The sequence below is a fragment of the Spermophilus citellus genome (assembly GCF_964194105.1).
Source record: "Spermophilus citellus genome assembly, chromosome: 2".
Lineage (NCBI taxonomy): Eukaryota > Metazoa > Chordata > Mammalia > Rodentia > Sciuridae > Spermophilus > Spermophilus citellus.
In genome coordinates this window covers 220,250,632-220,267,277 of record NC_138183.1, presented here as the reverse complement: position 1 = coordinate 220,267,277, position 16,646 = coordinate 220,250,632, and the positions used below count along the sequence as shown (strand labels likewise).

Genomic DNA, 16,646 nt, shown 5'->3' with positions numbered 1-16,646 from the left:
AATTTATAGTGCTTCTTATTGATGTGAACGCTTGACCAAATTATCGTACTTTCAAGTAACATAAAGAGATGAAAGTAGCTTGTTTTTAGATAGTACTTTAATTTTAAACTCTTTAAAAAGATATAATGGAAATATTATGATGAAAACTATTTTATTTTGAATTACTTTCTCCCCTCCCAATTTTTCAGAGTCATTCGTGGTGCAAGCAAGGTGCAGTGGTTCCCCAATCTGACTGGAACTGTCCATCTGGAGAGTCTGTAAGTTTGGTTCTTTGACGAGGGGTTGTGCCAAGATAATACTGCAAGGTGGCTAGCAGAGTGCCATTGCTTTTTAGTGACCATGATGGGTTTGTACTCATTCTCCAGATTCCCTTTGTGACTATCATGCACAGAGATGGATGTTTTGGGTTTGGGGTCAGTCAGCTCAGACAGAATTCAGCTCTAGGACATATAGCATGTCCTGTCAGATTCCATTCATCTCAGCACCATTTCACCCCTGACCTGCAATATTAGCAACAGAAATGAAGAGAAAAGATCAGATATTAGAACATTACAGAAGAAGAAATAACAGGAACTGGTGATTGCAAATGGGAGCATATAAAGGAAGGAGAATAAGAATAAGAGAATAAGCCTACTATGTGGACAGAAGATCTGAAAGTCTCACTGAATATATAAGACAGTTGTAAGGTGCCAAAGTAGAAGCAGTGCTTTAGAAATTCAGAAATGGGATCAATTAGTGTACACCATCCAAGAAGGTTTCATGGGGGAGGTAAAGTGTTTGAAAATTGAATATGTCAGATTTCTCAGAGCTAGGTCTTTTATTTCAAAAGACAGAATTCAGTAAAACTGGGAGTACCAAGGATATTTTCAGGAATGGCATGCAGATGATCAAACATGGCTAAGAATTACATGTTTATAATGTGATGAAGTATGTTATAGAGAGATTTGGAAAATTGTTTTGGATCAGATTTTTAAATGACAGACCTTGAACACTGAACATTTGGTTATGGCAGAGTTTCCCTGTGAGTGTCTGTGAATGTAAGGTTACAAGGTCATCTAAATCTTGCTCTCAACCCTTCAGATGAGTGGTGGGGTTGGGGTGGGGCAGCTGAAGTAGCTAGGCTCTCTAACTATGGGAGTCTTACCCTGGTGTGCCATATGAACATTATGATTTTCACATGTGCCCAGACAAAAAATAAAAATAAAAGAAAGTTGGGTAGTCCTGAGATAAGGAGTTTTAACTTGACCCATAATGCAGTTTGCTGGTATTGAGAAGGTTTGAGCAGGTGGTTTGAGCAGGGCAAGGAGAAAAGACTAGAGATAGAACAGTTAATTTTTAATGGAAAAAAAGAATTTATTATTGTAGCTTCAAAAAAAAAATCTTTTATTTTTTCCCCTCTTGGGAAGAAGTCCAAAGAATGACTCTGAAAATTTATAGTGCTTCTTATTGATGTGAACACTTGACCAAATTATCATACTTTCAAGTAACACAAAGACATGCACGTGTGCAACTGTGAGACTCCAGGTCTTCAGTCACTGGAGTTGCCCCAGGACATATAGTATGGTTTATCAGATTCCTTCATCCCTCTCAGCAACATTTCACCATTGATCTGCATAGTAACAGTAAAAATGGAGAGAAAAGGTCAGATTCTAGAACACTACCAAGAATCAACAGGAACTGTTGATTGCAAATGGTAGCATAGAAAGGGAGGAAAGTAAGAGACTACTTCAGAATGCTGAGCCAGGTTGACTCAGTAGAAACAACATTTGGGGTAGGATACTAAGTTGATTTTAAATGTGTTGGTTATAAGAAGGTGACAAAACTTACAGGTGATTGAGGCCAGGGTGTGACTGTGAGTTCAAGTTTTTCTCTTGGTCTATCTGGGAAATCAAGCCCATCATCTGGACAATATTAACATCATGTGTCACAAGCTTTTTTTTCATTTTTTTCTGAAGATGATGTCAGTACTGAGGCTTAATTCACCTTCCCACCTGCCTAATTTTAAGAGGTAATTAATTAGCAGTGGAATGCAAAGTCTCTATCCATATGTGAATATGTAGGTATTTATTTTGCTTATTATCCTGACTTGGATTATTTCTTAGATGAACAATGTTTTTCCACAGGACCTTGACAGGTACAAAAATAAGCAGCATACCTGATAATTTGTGCCAAGAACAAAAGATGCTTAGAACTTTGTAAGTTATATCCCTCTCCCCACCTTTCTTTTATGTACTTTACAAATGTTTAGGTTTTTTTTTTTTTTAAATGAACTCTTTTGTCAAGGTTTTGAGGTATATTTCTTGTTTGTTCCTTTTGTATAAATGAGCAGGCATTTTGGTAATCAGGGAGGTAATGTGCATTTGAATTTGCTTTTGGGATTATGTATATATCATATATCTTGTGGCTTTATTTTGAACAAAGTAAAACCAAGCTAATTTCTCCCTTGATTTTTTTTTTTTTCCCTGCCATATCCTGACTCCTTGTCCTTATTCTAGTTTCCCTATGGGTGTCCTCTCCCCATAGCTTCCTGTTTTTTATCAGTAACCTAAGCAGAGCCTAAAGCTTTCTTAAATTTGAAATGAATTGAATATGCAACTTTCTAAAAACTTTTAAGCTGACCTTGAAAGTAAAAATAAATAAGTATTGTGAAAGTTTCACCAGGACACATGATTAAGTTACTAAGTTGTTAATAAGTATTCAGTGGCAGGAGATAATAACAAGACAAGTGACAGATTGGATTAAGCAAGTAGTTAAGTGCTGTAGTGGAGTCTCAGACTTGCCGTGAGCATGAGGGAGAACTGCAGTGGGGTTGAGCATTAGCTATTCTGGCATTTCATTTAATATGATTTTTTAAAAATGTGATTAAGCATACCATTCCTCTTATAGCTTTTAAATTAAAGAACAACATAGAAATTATTTATGGGCATAAATAACTTTAGAAAAATACAAAATTTTTAAAAAACTTGCAATTTTCCACTTAAAATTTTTATGTTTGTATGTTTTATATATATATATATATATTTTTTTTTTCTCCCTCCCTCTCTCCAAGCTTTTGGGATTTTATTTTTACCCATGTTCTTTTAAGTTTTGACAATAATGTACCTTGATATAGATTTATTTCTCACTCATAGTCCTGGACATCTGGATGTTCTTTCAATCTAAAATCTCATGCCCTTCAGTTCTGGACACTTTTCCTGTTTTGTTTTTCTTTCCCACTTCATTTTCTCCTTCCCTTGCCTATCTATTAATTAGATGCTATAACTTTTAAAATGAATTTTTTAATGTTAACTATTTTCCATTTCCTTTATTTAATTCTACTTTCTGGATGTTTCTGAGGAGGCTTTCTTTCTCTTATAATAAAACTAAGCTTCTTGAAGAAAAGATCGTTAGCCATTTCAAAGACATACATATATTTACATTGACTATATATGCATGTATTCTGTGTTATTTGTAGAAAAACAAAATTATGATTTTTTATTAGTTGATCAAGACAATACAATGATCTTGACATATCATACATTTGATTCAAATAGGGTATGAATTCTCATTCTTCCATGTGTACAGATCGCATTGGTTATACATCCATGTGTATACATACAGCAATCCTAGTGTCAGTTGTATTCTACTGGCCTCCCTATCCCCCCTCCCCTCCCCTATATGTTTTTATATAATATATTTTAACCTGTTTATATTGTCTATATTCTACAGTATATACTTGAACTTATAAATCTTAAGCCTATTGTAACTGAATTTTTCTAGAAACTTATGTCTTAGAGAACAACAGATGATTTTCTTTCTTCTTCATTTTTTTTTCTTTTTTCTTTTGGTACTGGGCATTTAACCCACATATACTCTACCACTGAGCTACATTCCCAGTTCTTTTTTATTTTTTTACTTTTATTTTGAGACTGGGTCTGACTAAGTGCCGAGTGTCTCCCTAAGTTGTTAAGACTGGACTTGAACTTGGAATTCTTCTAAGCTACCAAGTTGCTGAGTTACAGGTGTACACCGCCATGCCCAGCATAGTTTGCTTTTCTTCCTCAGTCATATTTTTTCTTTCTCCTTCCACATTTTTTATTGGTACATTATAGTTATATGTAATGATGAGATTTTATTGTTAGTCATATCGTTTTTTAGACATCTTAATGCTGCTTTAAGGACTTTTGAAAGAGTATTCTGATAACATTACATTAATTTGTTAATTTCTATTGTTTTAAGGGACTTGTCTTACAATAACATAAGAGATCTCCCAAGTTTTAATGGTTGCCATGCCCTGGAAGAAATGTAAGTTGGCCTCTGATTTTTTACTGTGATGTATTCTTAGTTTGTTGAACATTTCCTATTTTAAATAAATGGTTTTAATAAGAAATTAGAAATTTATATAGTGAGGTGTTCCCATATATAAAATGTCAAATTGTACCAGTTGCTTGCATAGAGCCAGAATTTATCAAGTATTCTATTAAATGCTCTCTAGGAGAATGGTCATACTTAAAAAACAAAACAAACACAGAAAAACTTATCCCGGCTATTGAGAGCAATTGTACATGAATACTGGTACTGTGTGTGTGTGTGTGTGTGTGTGTGTGTGTGTGTGTGTAAGAGAGTGACAGCTCTGGAGGAAGTTGGGTTGAAAGATGAGGGAGAGGAAGGCATTTATTCTCCCCTTTCTAATCTTCTTCAACTTCCTGTGCAATTTGTTATGGTCTTGTCTGGATGTTTCTCACTGTGTCATCTTCCTTCTCTCATACTTGAGTAGGCTTCCTAAGAAATTTAAATAGTGAATCAGTTTACTCAGTATAATTTGGGACAGAATGTCAATTAGTCTAACCTTTTCATTTTACAAATGAGGAAAGAGAAGTTTTCTTAACTTGAAACAAGATTAATATATATTACATATGAATGATTCTTTAAACTTAGAAAAAGATTAACTACGGTTATTATTTTTCAAAATAGAAATTATTTTTTTTCTCTCTGTTTTAAAATTTTTTCTTTTTTTTGCCTCTTCAGTTCATTGCAACGTAATCAAATCTACCAAATAAGGGAAGGTACTTTTCAAGGCCTGGTATCCCTAAGGATTCTGTAAGTTTTTCTATGATTATTAAAGACAAAATTTTTGTCAAGCTACAAGTTAATATATCATGATTTCCATGTTAATGGAATATCCCATTTTAATAGCTATATGTAAAGATATGATTTATATTACATAAATAGTATTTTTCAAACTCTACCACTTGGTACTTTATAAATATCTACTTTCAGTAGTCCTTACTCTAGCAAATTGATGATATTGTACATTAGTGAGTGAAAAAAGTACAGTGTATGTAACCTAAGTGATGTTGCTTATTTGTTTTCAAGTTATATTAGTGAGGTCTATCAATTCGTTAGGGTAAGGATAGGCAAATTACAGCCTGTGTGCCAAATCCAGCCTGCCTCCCATTAAAATTTTTTTTTTGTTTTTTTATAGATGGACACAATACCTTTATTTTATTTCGAACCCAGTGCCTCACACGTGCCAGGCAAGAGCCGTATCACTATGCTACAACCCCAGACCCTGCCTCCCATTTTTATACATTAAGTTTCACTGGAACTCATGCAGGCTTTTTGTTGAAGTGTTATCAAAAGCTGCTTTTGTCATGTTGTGGCAGAGTTGAGTAGTAAAAATATTTACTCTCTGGCCCTCCACAGGGCCAGACCCCAATGTTCACAGACCCCTTTTCCAAGACATCTTTCATGATAAATAAAGCTCATAAACAGCAGAAGTACTAATTTAAGAAAATTATTTGCTTTTGAGTACATATTTGTGCCTGGAACTCTTCTAAGCCTGGTAATATAGAAGTAACGAAGACAAAACTTGTCACTAACAGCTTTTATAGAACTTCAGTGCAGAAAACCATATACTATATTACTTTTTAAAATAGAAAAAAATTTTGAAAAATTGAAAGTGAAGAAATTTATATATATTGTCTGTTTTCCCAGTGGATCCCATTTAAGAGATAAGAGACTAGGGGTGCAGCTCAGTGGTAGAGCTCTTGCCTAGTATGCACAGGCCCTGTGTTGCATCCCAGCACTATAACAAAGAAACAAACAATCGAAAAGGAAAAAAATAAAAAAAGAAAGAAAAACATGAGTTCTGCTGAAAAACATTTAATTGGTGGTTGGGTTTTTTCTGGACTTTTCTTTGTTGTGGTCAGTTTTTCTGTGGGCCTGAGAACCAGCTGGCTCCTAACTGCCATCACTTCTAGAGCACTGATAAGATATAACAATGAAAAACTGTTTTTTTCACGATTTGCAATCAAGTTTTTCTGTTATCCCTGAGATGTGTTATGGAATAAATTTATCCAATCTTTAAATGTCCATTCAGGCCCAATTTAAGTGTGGTTACAGATTGTTTCTTCGCTTTGTTAATTGTGTAATATCAGAATTCTTCAGGGTGTGTTCTTAAAGGTAGAGCTATCTCTGCTATTGATAATGATTTTTATTTCCTGCTTAGGGAAAGAATGATATCTGAAGCCTTCTGGAATGCTTTTGTTTGCTTATTGATTATTTGTCTTCCCTCAGGGCCTTATCACTAACCTTTGAGAAGGCAAATAATAAGGAAGCAGTTTTTATTTTCAGCTTTGTCAAGAGTTGGGCTTTTCCTTCCCTGGTTAATACTGCCAAGGATATCATTTCATTTCTAATTTTGAACTGGTCAAAATGATAAAGTGGCGAAAATTCACAAGTGATTGGAAATAGGTGCCAGCAAGAATTACAGGTGCAACAGTGTATTCTAAGAACTAGATTGTTGTAACGGAGAGGCAGTCAACATAAACATGACAAATGGTTGAGAATCTTTGTTATCATATCAGCAATATGGTGTTAGTACCTCAGATTCTAAAGTGTGGTCTAAGTCACTAACTGGCATTTGAGTGTTTATTTGAAAAGATTAATGTGTTACTTTTATAATTGCAGAGATCTGAGTAGAAACCAGATCCATGAAATTCACAACAGAGCTTTTGCGAAGCTTGGGCCAATAACTAACCTGTAAGTAGACAAATGATTATATTCAATAATATCATGAAAACAGTAAACAGTGTTATAGAAATTTGTTTTAACATGGTCAAATGTTTTTTGTTGTTGTTGTTGTTTTTCTGTTTAGTGGTTCCCTTTTCATAAATGCTAAGCTGCATTGATGCAGTAACTGTTTTTTGGATGAAAAGACACATTCTAGATCTATCATTTTAGCATCCATAAACTTCATTTTAGGAGTCTAAAATTTAGGATATTAATATAGGTATGGATGTTTTTATTTGATTGTATCTTAGGGAGTTAACTTGAACTCTTATTCACATTTTAGAGATGTAAGTTTCAATGAATTAACTTCATTCCCTACGGAAGGCCTGAATGGGCTAAATCAGCTGAAACTTGTGGGCAACTTCAAGCTGAAAGAAGCCTTAAAAGCAAAAGATTTTGTTAATCTCAGGTATGTTTTTGCTTATTTTTCTTTTTCACTGGAGTTATGGTAGGCTCCCAAATTATACATTGACCTGGTTTTATGCTGTGGTTCCTAGATTTTTCTGGTGTGCTATAATTTAAAAGAGTTTTCTAACTCTTGCAAAATTGGTGAAAAATAGAACATGAGTATTGTTTCATAGTTGTTGAGAACATGACATAAAGCTCTCATTGCTCTCAAATAGTTAGTATCAGGTAAATGTTCATCAGAACTTTTTTTTTTTTTTTTAATATAATGGACTTGTCATGAGCAACAAGATGCCAGAAGCCGCTTAAGTGTGAATCTACAGAAAAATTGATACAATCCTTTAATACTTTAGAGACTTATGGGTGTCCTTTATTAAATGTAGTAGAAAAAGGACTTGGGAATGTTATTGTGAGATAAGAGAATAAACACTTTTACTACATTTATATGAACCAGGTAAATTCATTTGATGGTGTAAAGTTACAGATTATCTAGGGTATTCATTTTAAGTGAAACTATCAGTTTCATAGTGAAGTTTATGATAAATTTGACTGGTTATGACCTATAAAAGTAGTCATAGCACTGGGGATTGAGCCTAGGGGCCCTTTACCACAGAGTCATAACCTCAGCCTGTTTTTTTCTTTTTTTTTTTCGAGGCAGGATCTTGCTAAGTTGCTGAGACTGAGACTGACTTTGAACTCATGATCCTCTTGCCTCAGCCTCCGGAGTAGTTTGGATTATAGGCCTGTGCCATTGCACCTGGCAACGGTTTTACTTTAAATTGCAGTATTATTATGAAACTTTATATATACTTGATTTGCATCCACCTTTCTTAAGAGACACCTCATAGAAATGGAGAAACTTTATGGTGTATCTTTATGATCATTTTTATGAGCTTTACTAGAGTATTTAACATAGATAAGGTTCCTAGAGGATAAATGGTCAAGACTAAAGTATACTTAAGATACTTAAGACTTTTCTGACCCGAAGGTTGGGATTTTCAAAGATTAAAATGCTTTTTACAAAACAAAATTATGTCTATGAAGTTGCTACTCAGAATGTATTTTACAATTTTTTTCCCCAGGTCTTTATCAGTACCATATGCTTATCAGTGCTGTGCATTTTGGGGCTGTGACTCTTATGCAAATTTAAACATAGAAGATAACAGCCTTCAAGACCATAGTGTGACAAAGGAGAAAGGCAAGTACATGAACCTTTAGAAACAGCACACTCCCTAAGGCATTAATCAAAATGTATGTGTTGTAATCAGTTTGGGAAGGATCAATATGAAGTCTGTGAGAAAAACAGCCTTTCCTGTGTTACTGGCATATTTAATGTGTTATCAAGCCACATTTGTATACACTGAATGTTAACATCATGCAGGGGAGAGAAAATTGTGGCAACATCTGGTGTTTTTTTTGAACTTTCCAGTTTTAATTCAACATACTTTATTGTATATTCAGGTACCACTGATGCAGCAAATGTCACCAGCAGTGCTGAAAATGAAGAGCACAGTCAAATAATTATCCATTGTACACCCTCAACAGGTAATGCTCAATCCATTTGGCTGTAATTTTTTACTTTAAGTAAACTTTGGGCAAATATATCTAATCTTCCTGGCGATGGATGTTATTTCTATTTTACAAGGGTGGGACTAGATGATCCTGTAAGGCCTTCTGATTCATAGTGTGTTCAGTGTACCAGCATCTCTTGCAGAATCTCAGGCTCATACCACTGAATCAGAATCTGCATATTAACAAGCTCTTCCAGGTGAGGGTCATGTACATCAAGTTGGAGAAGGAATTTCTTGATGGCCCTTTAGGTCTAGAACTAGTTCTGAAATAAGTCACTGGTCCATAAAGTTTTTTTTGTTTGTTTTTATATTATCCTTTATTTATTGTGGTGCCAGAGATTGAACCCAGGGCCTCCAGAATGCAAAGCTTGTGCTTCATTACTGAGCTTTGTCCCCAGCCGCCGTCGTCTCCGTCTCCTCCTCCTCCTCCTCCTCCTCCTCCTCCTCCTCCTCCTCCTCCTCCTCCTCATCCTCATCCTCATCCTCCTCCTCATCCTCATCCTCATCCTCCTCCTCATCCATCATTTTATTTTTTGGTACCAGGGATTGAATCCAGGGTTGCTTAACCACTGAGCCACATCACCAACCTGTTTTACTTTTTCATTTTGAGGCAGGGTCTCATTAAGTTGCTTTGGGCCTCACTAAGTTGCTGAAGCTAGTTTTGAACTTGTGATCCTCCTGCCTTAGCCTCCTGTGCCACTGGGATTATAAGCATGCACCTACAATTTATTTTTTTAAATGCAATCTTGTCTACTCTTTCTGATTTACTTCATTGAAATTGTAGTTTTAGGAAAGTTATTAAATGATGCCAATATTTATTTGATTGTAATGTCATATTCTGCCTTGCCTACCAGAGAACTTGGGATTTATACTTTTACTATAAAGGCAAGGTTTTAAATATTTTTTGTTAAATCATCTACCAAATAGATTCCTATTAGTATGATGTCACAGGCTGAACTTGCCATTAATTTGGGGGGCAGGAGGGTGACGGGGTACCAGGGATTCATCTCAGGGACACTCGGCCACTGAGCCACATCCCCAGCCCTATTTTATATTTTTATTTAGAGACAGGGTCTCACTTAGCAGCTCAGTGTTGCAGAGGCTGGCTTTGAACTCGATCCTCCAGTCTCAGCTTCCTGAGCCACTGGGATTGCAGGTGTGTGCCACCATGCCTGGGTTGGCCATTAATTTTATAACTTAGAATCATCAGTGCTGTGAATCACTAATGATTGATGCTGAATTGTGAGCTTCTTAAGGGCCTATGTATGTATGCTTTGAATATTTAACCCATTTCCTTGTGTGGAGAACAAACTTAATTTTAACAGATGAGTAGGTGCAACTAGCAAGAATCATTTATGTAATTTATTTTATTGTGCAGATATTAATTTTTGACAGTTAGGAGTGCAGTTCACTCTCTTGCCCATGAAGGATTCAAGTGTTGGAGATTGTACACAGAACTGATGATCCAGTGAGAAGGAAACACTCTTTTTTGGAGGGGGCAGTGGTACTAGGGATTGAACCCAGGGGTGCTTAACCATTGAGCCACAGTCTCAACCCTTTTTTATATATTATTTATAGAGGCAGGGTCCCACTGAGTTGCTTAAGGCCTTGCTAAGTTGCCGAGGCTGGCTTTAAACCCATGATCCTCCTGCCTCAGCCTCCAGAGCCTCTGGGATTATAGGTGTGTGCAGGAAACAGCATTCTTTTGCGGTACTGGACACACCTGTAATTGGATCCATTCTGGAGGCTGAGGCAGGAGGACTGCAAGTGCAGGGCCAGTGTCAGCCACTTAATGAGACCCCCGCCAATTTAGAGAGATCCTGTCTCCAAATAAAAAATGAAAAAGGCTGGGTACATATTTTAGTGGTAGAACACCCCTGGGTGTTTAGTCCCTGTACTACCCTCCCCAAAATAAAATATGAGAAAGAACTTCCATTTTAGTACTTCCTGAGGGTTCGGAGTGAAATGAAATTTGATTAAAAAAATTTGTGTTCATTGAAAATCAGATAAATGGTGCAGAACTGGAGTTTCACTGTATATGTCAAATTTCATGACAGTTCAGAAAGTTAAAACATATCTTTTAGGCAATTGTAACACATAGTTTTCTTGTTCTTTATAGTCAAACATTTTCACTCCTTAATTATAAATGAAATATTTTTCATTTGTGACATTACTAGCATGTCAAAGTCAGTTATTAGAACTAGCAATTCAGCTACTAAGTGTATTCTTGCAATCCTATATATATATTTATAGGGGTTTTATTATTATATAGGGGTTTTGTTTTGTGCCAAGCTTTGTCTGAATAGTTAACATGATTATCTACCATAACCAGCTTCAGCAGGTTGCTGTTGAATGCCATAAGAAATTGGGTTTAAAATGTTACAAATCTGTGTATATACATACATATACAGTTATAAAATATATAGACAGCTGGGGTTATAGCTCAGTGGTAAATGGTAAAGCTTTTGCCACATTTGAGGCACTGGGTTCGATTCTCAGCGCCACATATAAACAAACAAACAAATAAATGTTGATCAACAACTAATACAAATATTTTAAAAAATAAAATACATAGGGATAAGGAAGGAAGAAAAAAAGAAAGCTAATATTTACTAAAGTTCCACTATGTGCCCAGCAGCCTGCTTAAGTACTTATGCATGCAAATTTACTTAAGGTGTCAACTGTATTAAGTAGGCATTATTATCTACATATCAGAAAATGCAACTTATTAGGCTTAAGTGGCTTTTTTAAGGTAAGAGTAGCAAGTTATAAACCATCTGATTCCAGACCCTCAGTATTTTAAGTACCTTTTATGTGCTAGATACTGTGCTTTATATTTGGTATAAGAAAAAGTAGAGGGCTGGGGTTGTAGCTCAGTGGTTGAGTGCTTGCCTGGCATGCGTGAGGCACTGGGTTCAATCCTCAGCACCACATAAAAAATAAAATAGATATTGTGTCCATCTACATCTAAAAAATTTTTTTTAAAAGAAAAAGAAAAAGTAGAAATTTTCTTGGAAATATCTCTATATGGCCTTACCAAATAATAAAAGAAACTAATCCTGGTTATGTTTTGTTTCAGTACTAGAGATTGAACCCTGGGGAGCTTTACTACTGAGTACCCTCCCTCGAGCCCTTTTTATGTTTTTAGTTTGAGACAGGATCTTGCTTAGTTGATGAGGCTGGCCTTGAACTTGCCATCCTCCTGCTTTAACCTCTTGAGTCCCTGGGATTATAGGTGTGTGCCAGCTACATCCAGATATTAAGCTGCTTAATTTTTAAAATAGCCTAGTCTGTTACTGAAATATCTTAAAAGCAATATTTTTTTTCCAGTTTGGTTCAATTCAGTTAGGTAGCTGATTTATTCTAGATTCAACCATCATTAGTCATTCTATCAAGCATATTATATGAAATATGGTATTTTCTAAATTGTCTTTCGTGTTTCTGTTTCTTTTTCATGTTAGGTGCTTTTAAGCCCTGTGAATATTTACTGGGAAGCTGGATGATACGTCTCACCGTGTGGTTCATTTTCTTGGTTGCATTGTTTTTCAACCTGCTAGTCATTTTAACAACCTTCGCATCTTGTACATCACTGCCTTCCTCCAAGTTGTTCATAGGCTTGATTTCTGTGTCTAACTTATTCATGGGAATCTATACTGGCATCTTAACTTTTCTTGATGCCGTATCCTGGGGCAGATTTGCTGAATTTGGCATTTGGTGGGAGACTGGCAGTGGCTGCAAAGCAGCTGGGTTCCTTGCAGTTTTTTCCTCAGAAAGTGCCATATTTTTATTAATGTTAGCAGCTGTTGAAAGAAGCTTATCTGCAAAAAATATCATGAAAAATGGGAAAAGCAATCATCTCAAGCAGTTCCGGATTGCGGCCCTTTTTGCTTTTCTGGGTGCTGCAGTAGCAGGCTGTTTCCCCCTTTTCCATAGAGGGGAATATTCTGCATCACCCTTGTGCTTGCCATTTCCCACAGGAGAGACGCCATCATTAGGATTTACTGTGACCTTAGTGCTGTTAAACTCACTAGCATTTTTATTAATGGCCGTCGTCTACACTAAACTTTACTGCAACTTGGAAAAAGAAGACCTCTCAGAAAACTCACAATCTAGCATGATTAAGCATGTTGCTTGGCTAATTTTCACCAATTGCATCTTTTTTTGCCCTGTTGCATTTTTCTCATTTGCACCATTGATCACTGCAATCTCTATCAGTCCTGAAATAATGAAGTCTGTTACTCTGATATTTTTCCCATTGCCTGCTTGCCTAAATCCGGTCCTGTATGTTTTCTTCAATCCAAAATTTAAAGAAGACTGGAAGTTACTGAAACGACGCGTTACCAAGAAAAGTGGATCAGTTTCAGTTTCCATCAGTAGCCAAGGTGGTTGTGTGGAACAGGATTTCTACTATGACTGTGGCATGTACTCACACTTGCAGGGTAACCTGACTGTATGTGACTGCTGCGAATCTTTTCTTTTGACAAAGCCAGTATCATGCAAACACTTAATAAAATCACACAGCTGTCCTGCATTGGCAGTGGCTTCTTGCCAAAGACCAGAGGGATATTGGTCTGATTGTGGCACACAGTCAGCCCACTCTGACTATGCAGATGAAGAAGACTCCTTTGTCTCAGACAGTTCTGACCAAGTGCAGGCGTGTGGACGAGCCTGCTTCTATCAGAGTCGAGGATTCCCTTTGGTGCGCTACGCTTACAATCTACCAAGAGTTAAAGACTGAACTACTGTGTTTGTAACTGTTTCCCCCATCAACCAAATTCACAGTGTTTATAGAGTGAACCCTGTTCTGTTCTTTCATCTGGGAAGCACTTCTGTAATCACTGCCTGGTGTCACATAGAAGGGGAAGGTGGCAGTTTATTTCTCAAACCTGACATTTTTCAAAGAACAGGTGCCTAAATTATTAATTGGTGAAAAATGCAATGTCCAAGGAATGTGTGGTCTGTTTGAAACAGAACTTGAAAAGGATTTTGGGTGTGGTATAGCAATATAACTTTTAGATTTTTCAGATCCATAAGGAGCAAATTTATACCTATTTCTGAATTAAGCACAAAATAAAGGACAGCTGTTAATATTTTTTAAAAAGGTAGTTCAAAATGTGACTTTATATAACTGACAAAAAAGTCTTGCTAATTTTACCTAATATTTGATCATTAATCTCAGGACAACTTACTACAGGGCCAAAAAAGGGATTGTCTCCCAACTAGAACTGTGAGAGTACACATAGGTGTATTGTTTTCTATTTCCACTTTTACATGAGAATCATAAATTTCGTTCAGTTGCTTTATAAATCTATATAAACCTGAAGATGTTTTAAAAACCATATTAACAGCTGTTAGAATAAAAAAAAAATCAGTGCATTTGTTTGGGGTCATTTTACATTGCTTTGTTTCGCTCACCATGATTTTCACTGTTTTGCAATTATACTACTAGTACAAAATAAATGGCTAATTGATGTGTGAGTTTAAGTAGATTTGGCTACACTACTTACTAATGAGATTTTAATAGTACCTAAGGGATTTGATGGCTCCATGTAATGTTCCCATTAATAAATGCTTCTTAATATCATTGGTTCTACTGATATTTTCCAGTTTTGTTGGTATGTCATCTATAGTTTGGATTATAAAGAAAGTAAACTGGGGTCATTTTTTTTTATAATTGGAGGAAGCTGAAAATAATTATGACACAAAGCACTTAAATTTATTTCTTAGTGAACTGGATTCTCCTAACCTTATGTTATTACTTGGAAGCTTCTATAAAATTTTCCCATACCATGACTTACAAAAAAACCTATTCAATAGCTCATATGCTGAGCTCTGGTTAGACTAGACAGACATATCATTAAGGAGGGGAAAAGGATAAGGCTTAGTCCTATGTCTTTGAAAATTAAAAATTTTACCTGATTCTCATCTAGGGTCTTCTGCCATGTTTTTTTGTGGAGTCTTAAAGTTATAATTGCTCGATATGTTTTTTGAACAATGTACTAAATAGCAAACCCACTGCCATATTATTATCCTGGATATACTAAAAAAAATTAAGCTAGATTGCAGTTTAATAATTAAACTGTACATACTGTGCATATAATGAATTTTTATCTTATGTAAATTATTTTTAGAACACAAGTTGGGAAACATGGCTTCTGTTCATTTCGTTTAATTAAAGCTACCTCCTATAGTGGCTGCCAGTAGCAGAATGTTAAATTGTGGTTTATATACTTTTTTCATTGTAAATAGTCTCGGTTGTACATTGTCAGTGTAAAAACAGAATCTTTGTATATCAAAATCATGTAGTTTGTATAAAATGTGGGAGGGATTTATTTACAGTGTGTTGTAATTTGTAAGGCCAACTATTTACAAGTTTTAAAAATTGCTATCATGGTTTGTATATTTACACATCTGATAAATATTAAATCATAACTTGGTAAGAATCTTAATTAAACTTGTTTTCTCGAAATTCAAGTTATTGAAAACTTTTCATTCATTTAAAAATAGAATAGCAGATATATAAAATCTGTGGTAAACTGTGCTATATATTGTATGAAATACAATATTGTACTCTATGTTTTGAATTATTAAAGTTTCTAGAAAGCAGTCTATTTTGCCTTAATTTGTAACTAAGTATGTTAATGTATTTAGTTACTATTATGGAGTCAAATTTAAAAAGTTTTAAATAGAAAAGACAGTATTAGAAAAAATGTTGGAAGTAACCATTAGAAAATATTTTTTGATAGTTATCTGTAAATAAGAACACTTGGCTGAAACTTAAAACTTTTATCCTGTCTTAAATCTGAACTATATCCTGGAAAACATTGTGAAATGTAAGTGAATACCACCAATTCAATCTTTATTTAAAAGCAAGTGATTAAAAATATCTACATGATATTAATTGTAGTCAGTTGCCTAGAAACGTAGTATCACAATCTCCAAGTTCTCTTTGGACAAATGAGAAAACAAAGGGTTTAATGAAATTTAAGTGAATCCCTGAATCACAGCAAATTAGATCCCAATCAAAACTTAGTTCCTCTTAATTTTGGACATATTTTATGTGTTTGTATGTGTTAATAAATGTGTATGCCTCTTCCTGTTTTAAACTTCATATGTGTTTGAAATTTTCACAACAAAAAGAATGGTTTAGGTACCCCTCTCCCTCTCCCCTTCCCATGCCCACCACCCAAAACCACAACACACAGTAAACCCTGTTTCATCTTCACCTTATTCACTAGCCCCCTCAATCCTTCTGCCTCTTAGATTATTTTGAAGCAATCCAGACATATTGTTTCATCTGTAAATGTCTAGGAATAATTATTTTTAAAGCTAACTAAAAATGGCATGATTTTTGTAACAATGTCATACAGGAATTTGTAAGGAAAAGTCATTCTTACACACTTACAGGTTATAGAACCAGCAAAAAAAAAAAAAAAAAAAAAATCTCAAATATACCATGAAAGTGAAAATAAATGAGTAGAAAGAAAAGACATTACTAAGTAATATCCTAAAACTTATGGGAAAAAATCTTTTAATGCTTTTTATACCCTTCTTTATGACTTCTTGGCCCCAATAATGTAAAGGCAGTATAAGAGACCACAGGACTTGACTACTTTC

The 16,646-nt window shown here is 35.1% G+C and overlaps 1 protein-coding gene across 2 annotated transcripts in view; it reads left to right on the top strand.

The window, feature by feature from the left end:
* Nucleotides 1-15,483, top strand: part of LGR4 (leucine rich repeat containing G protein-coupled receptor 4) — a 92,185-nt gene extending 76,702 nt beyond the window's left edge. For both annotated transcript variants that reach the window (XM_081279379.1, XM_081279378.1), the window contains 9 exons: nt 189-257; nt 2,124-2,195; nt 4,219-4,284; nt 5,008-5,079; nt 6,952-7,023; nt 7,337-7,462; nt 8,541-8,656; nt 8,920-9,003; nt 12,491-15,483. In XM_081279379.1, coding sequence (XP_081135505.1) covers nt 189-257; nt 2,124-2,195; nt 4,219-4,284; nt 5,008-5,079; nt 6,952-7,023; nt 7,337-7,462; nt 8,541-8,656; nt 8,920-9,003; nt 12,491-13,767 — 1,954 coding nt within the window. In that variant the 3' untranslated portion in view covers nt 13,768-15,483. The remainder of the gene's footprint in view (nt 1-188; nt 258-2,123; nt 2,196-4,218; nt 4,285-5,007; nt 5,080-6,951; nt 7,024-7,336; nt 7,463-8,540; nt 8,657-8,919; nt 9,004-12,490) is intronic.
* Nucleotides 15,484-16,646: the final 1,163 nt, after the last annotated feature.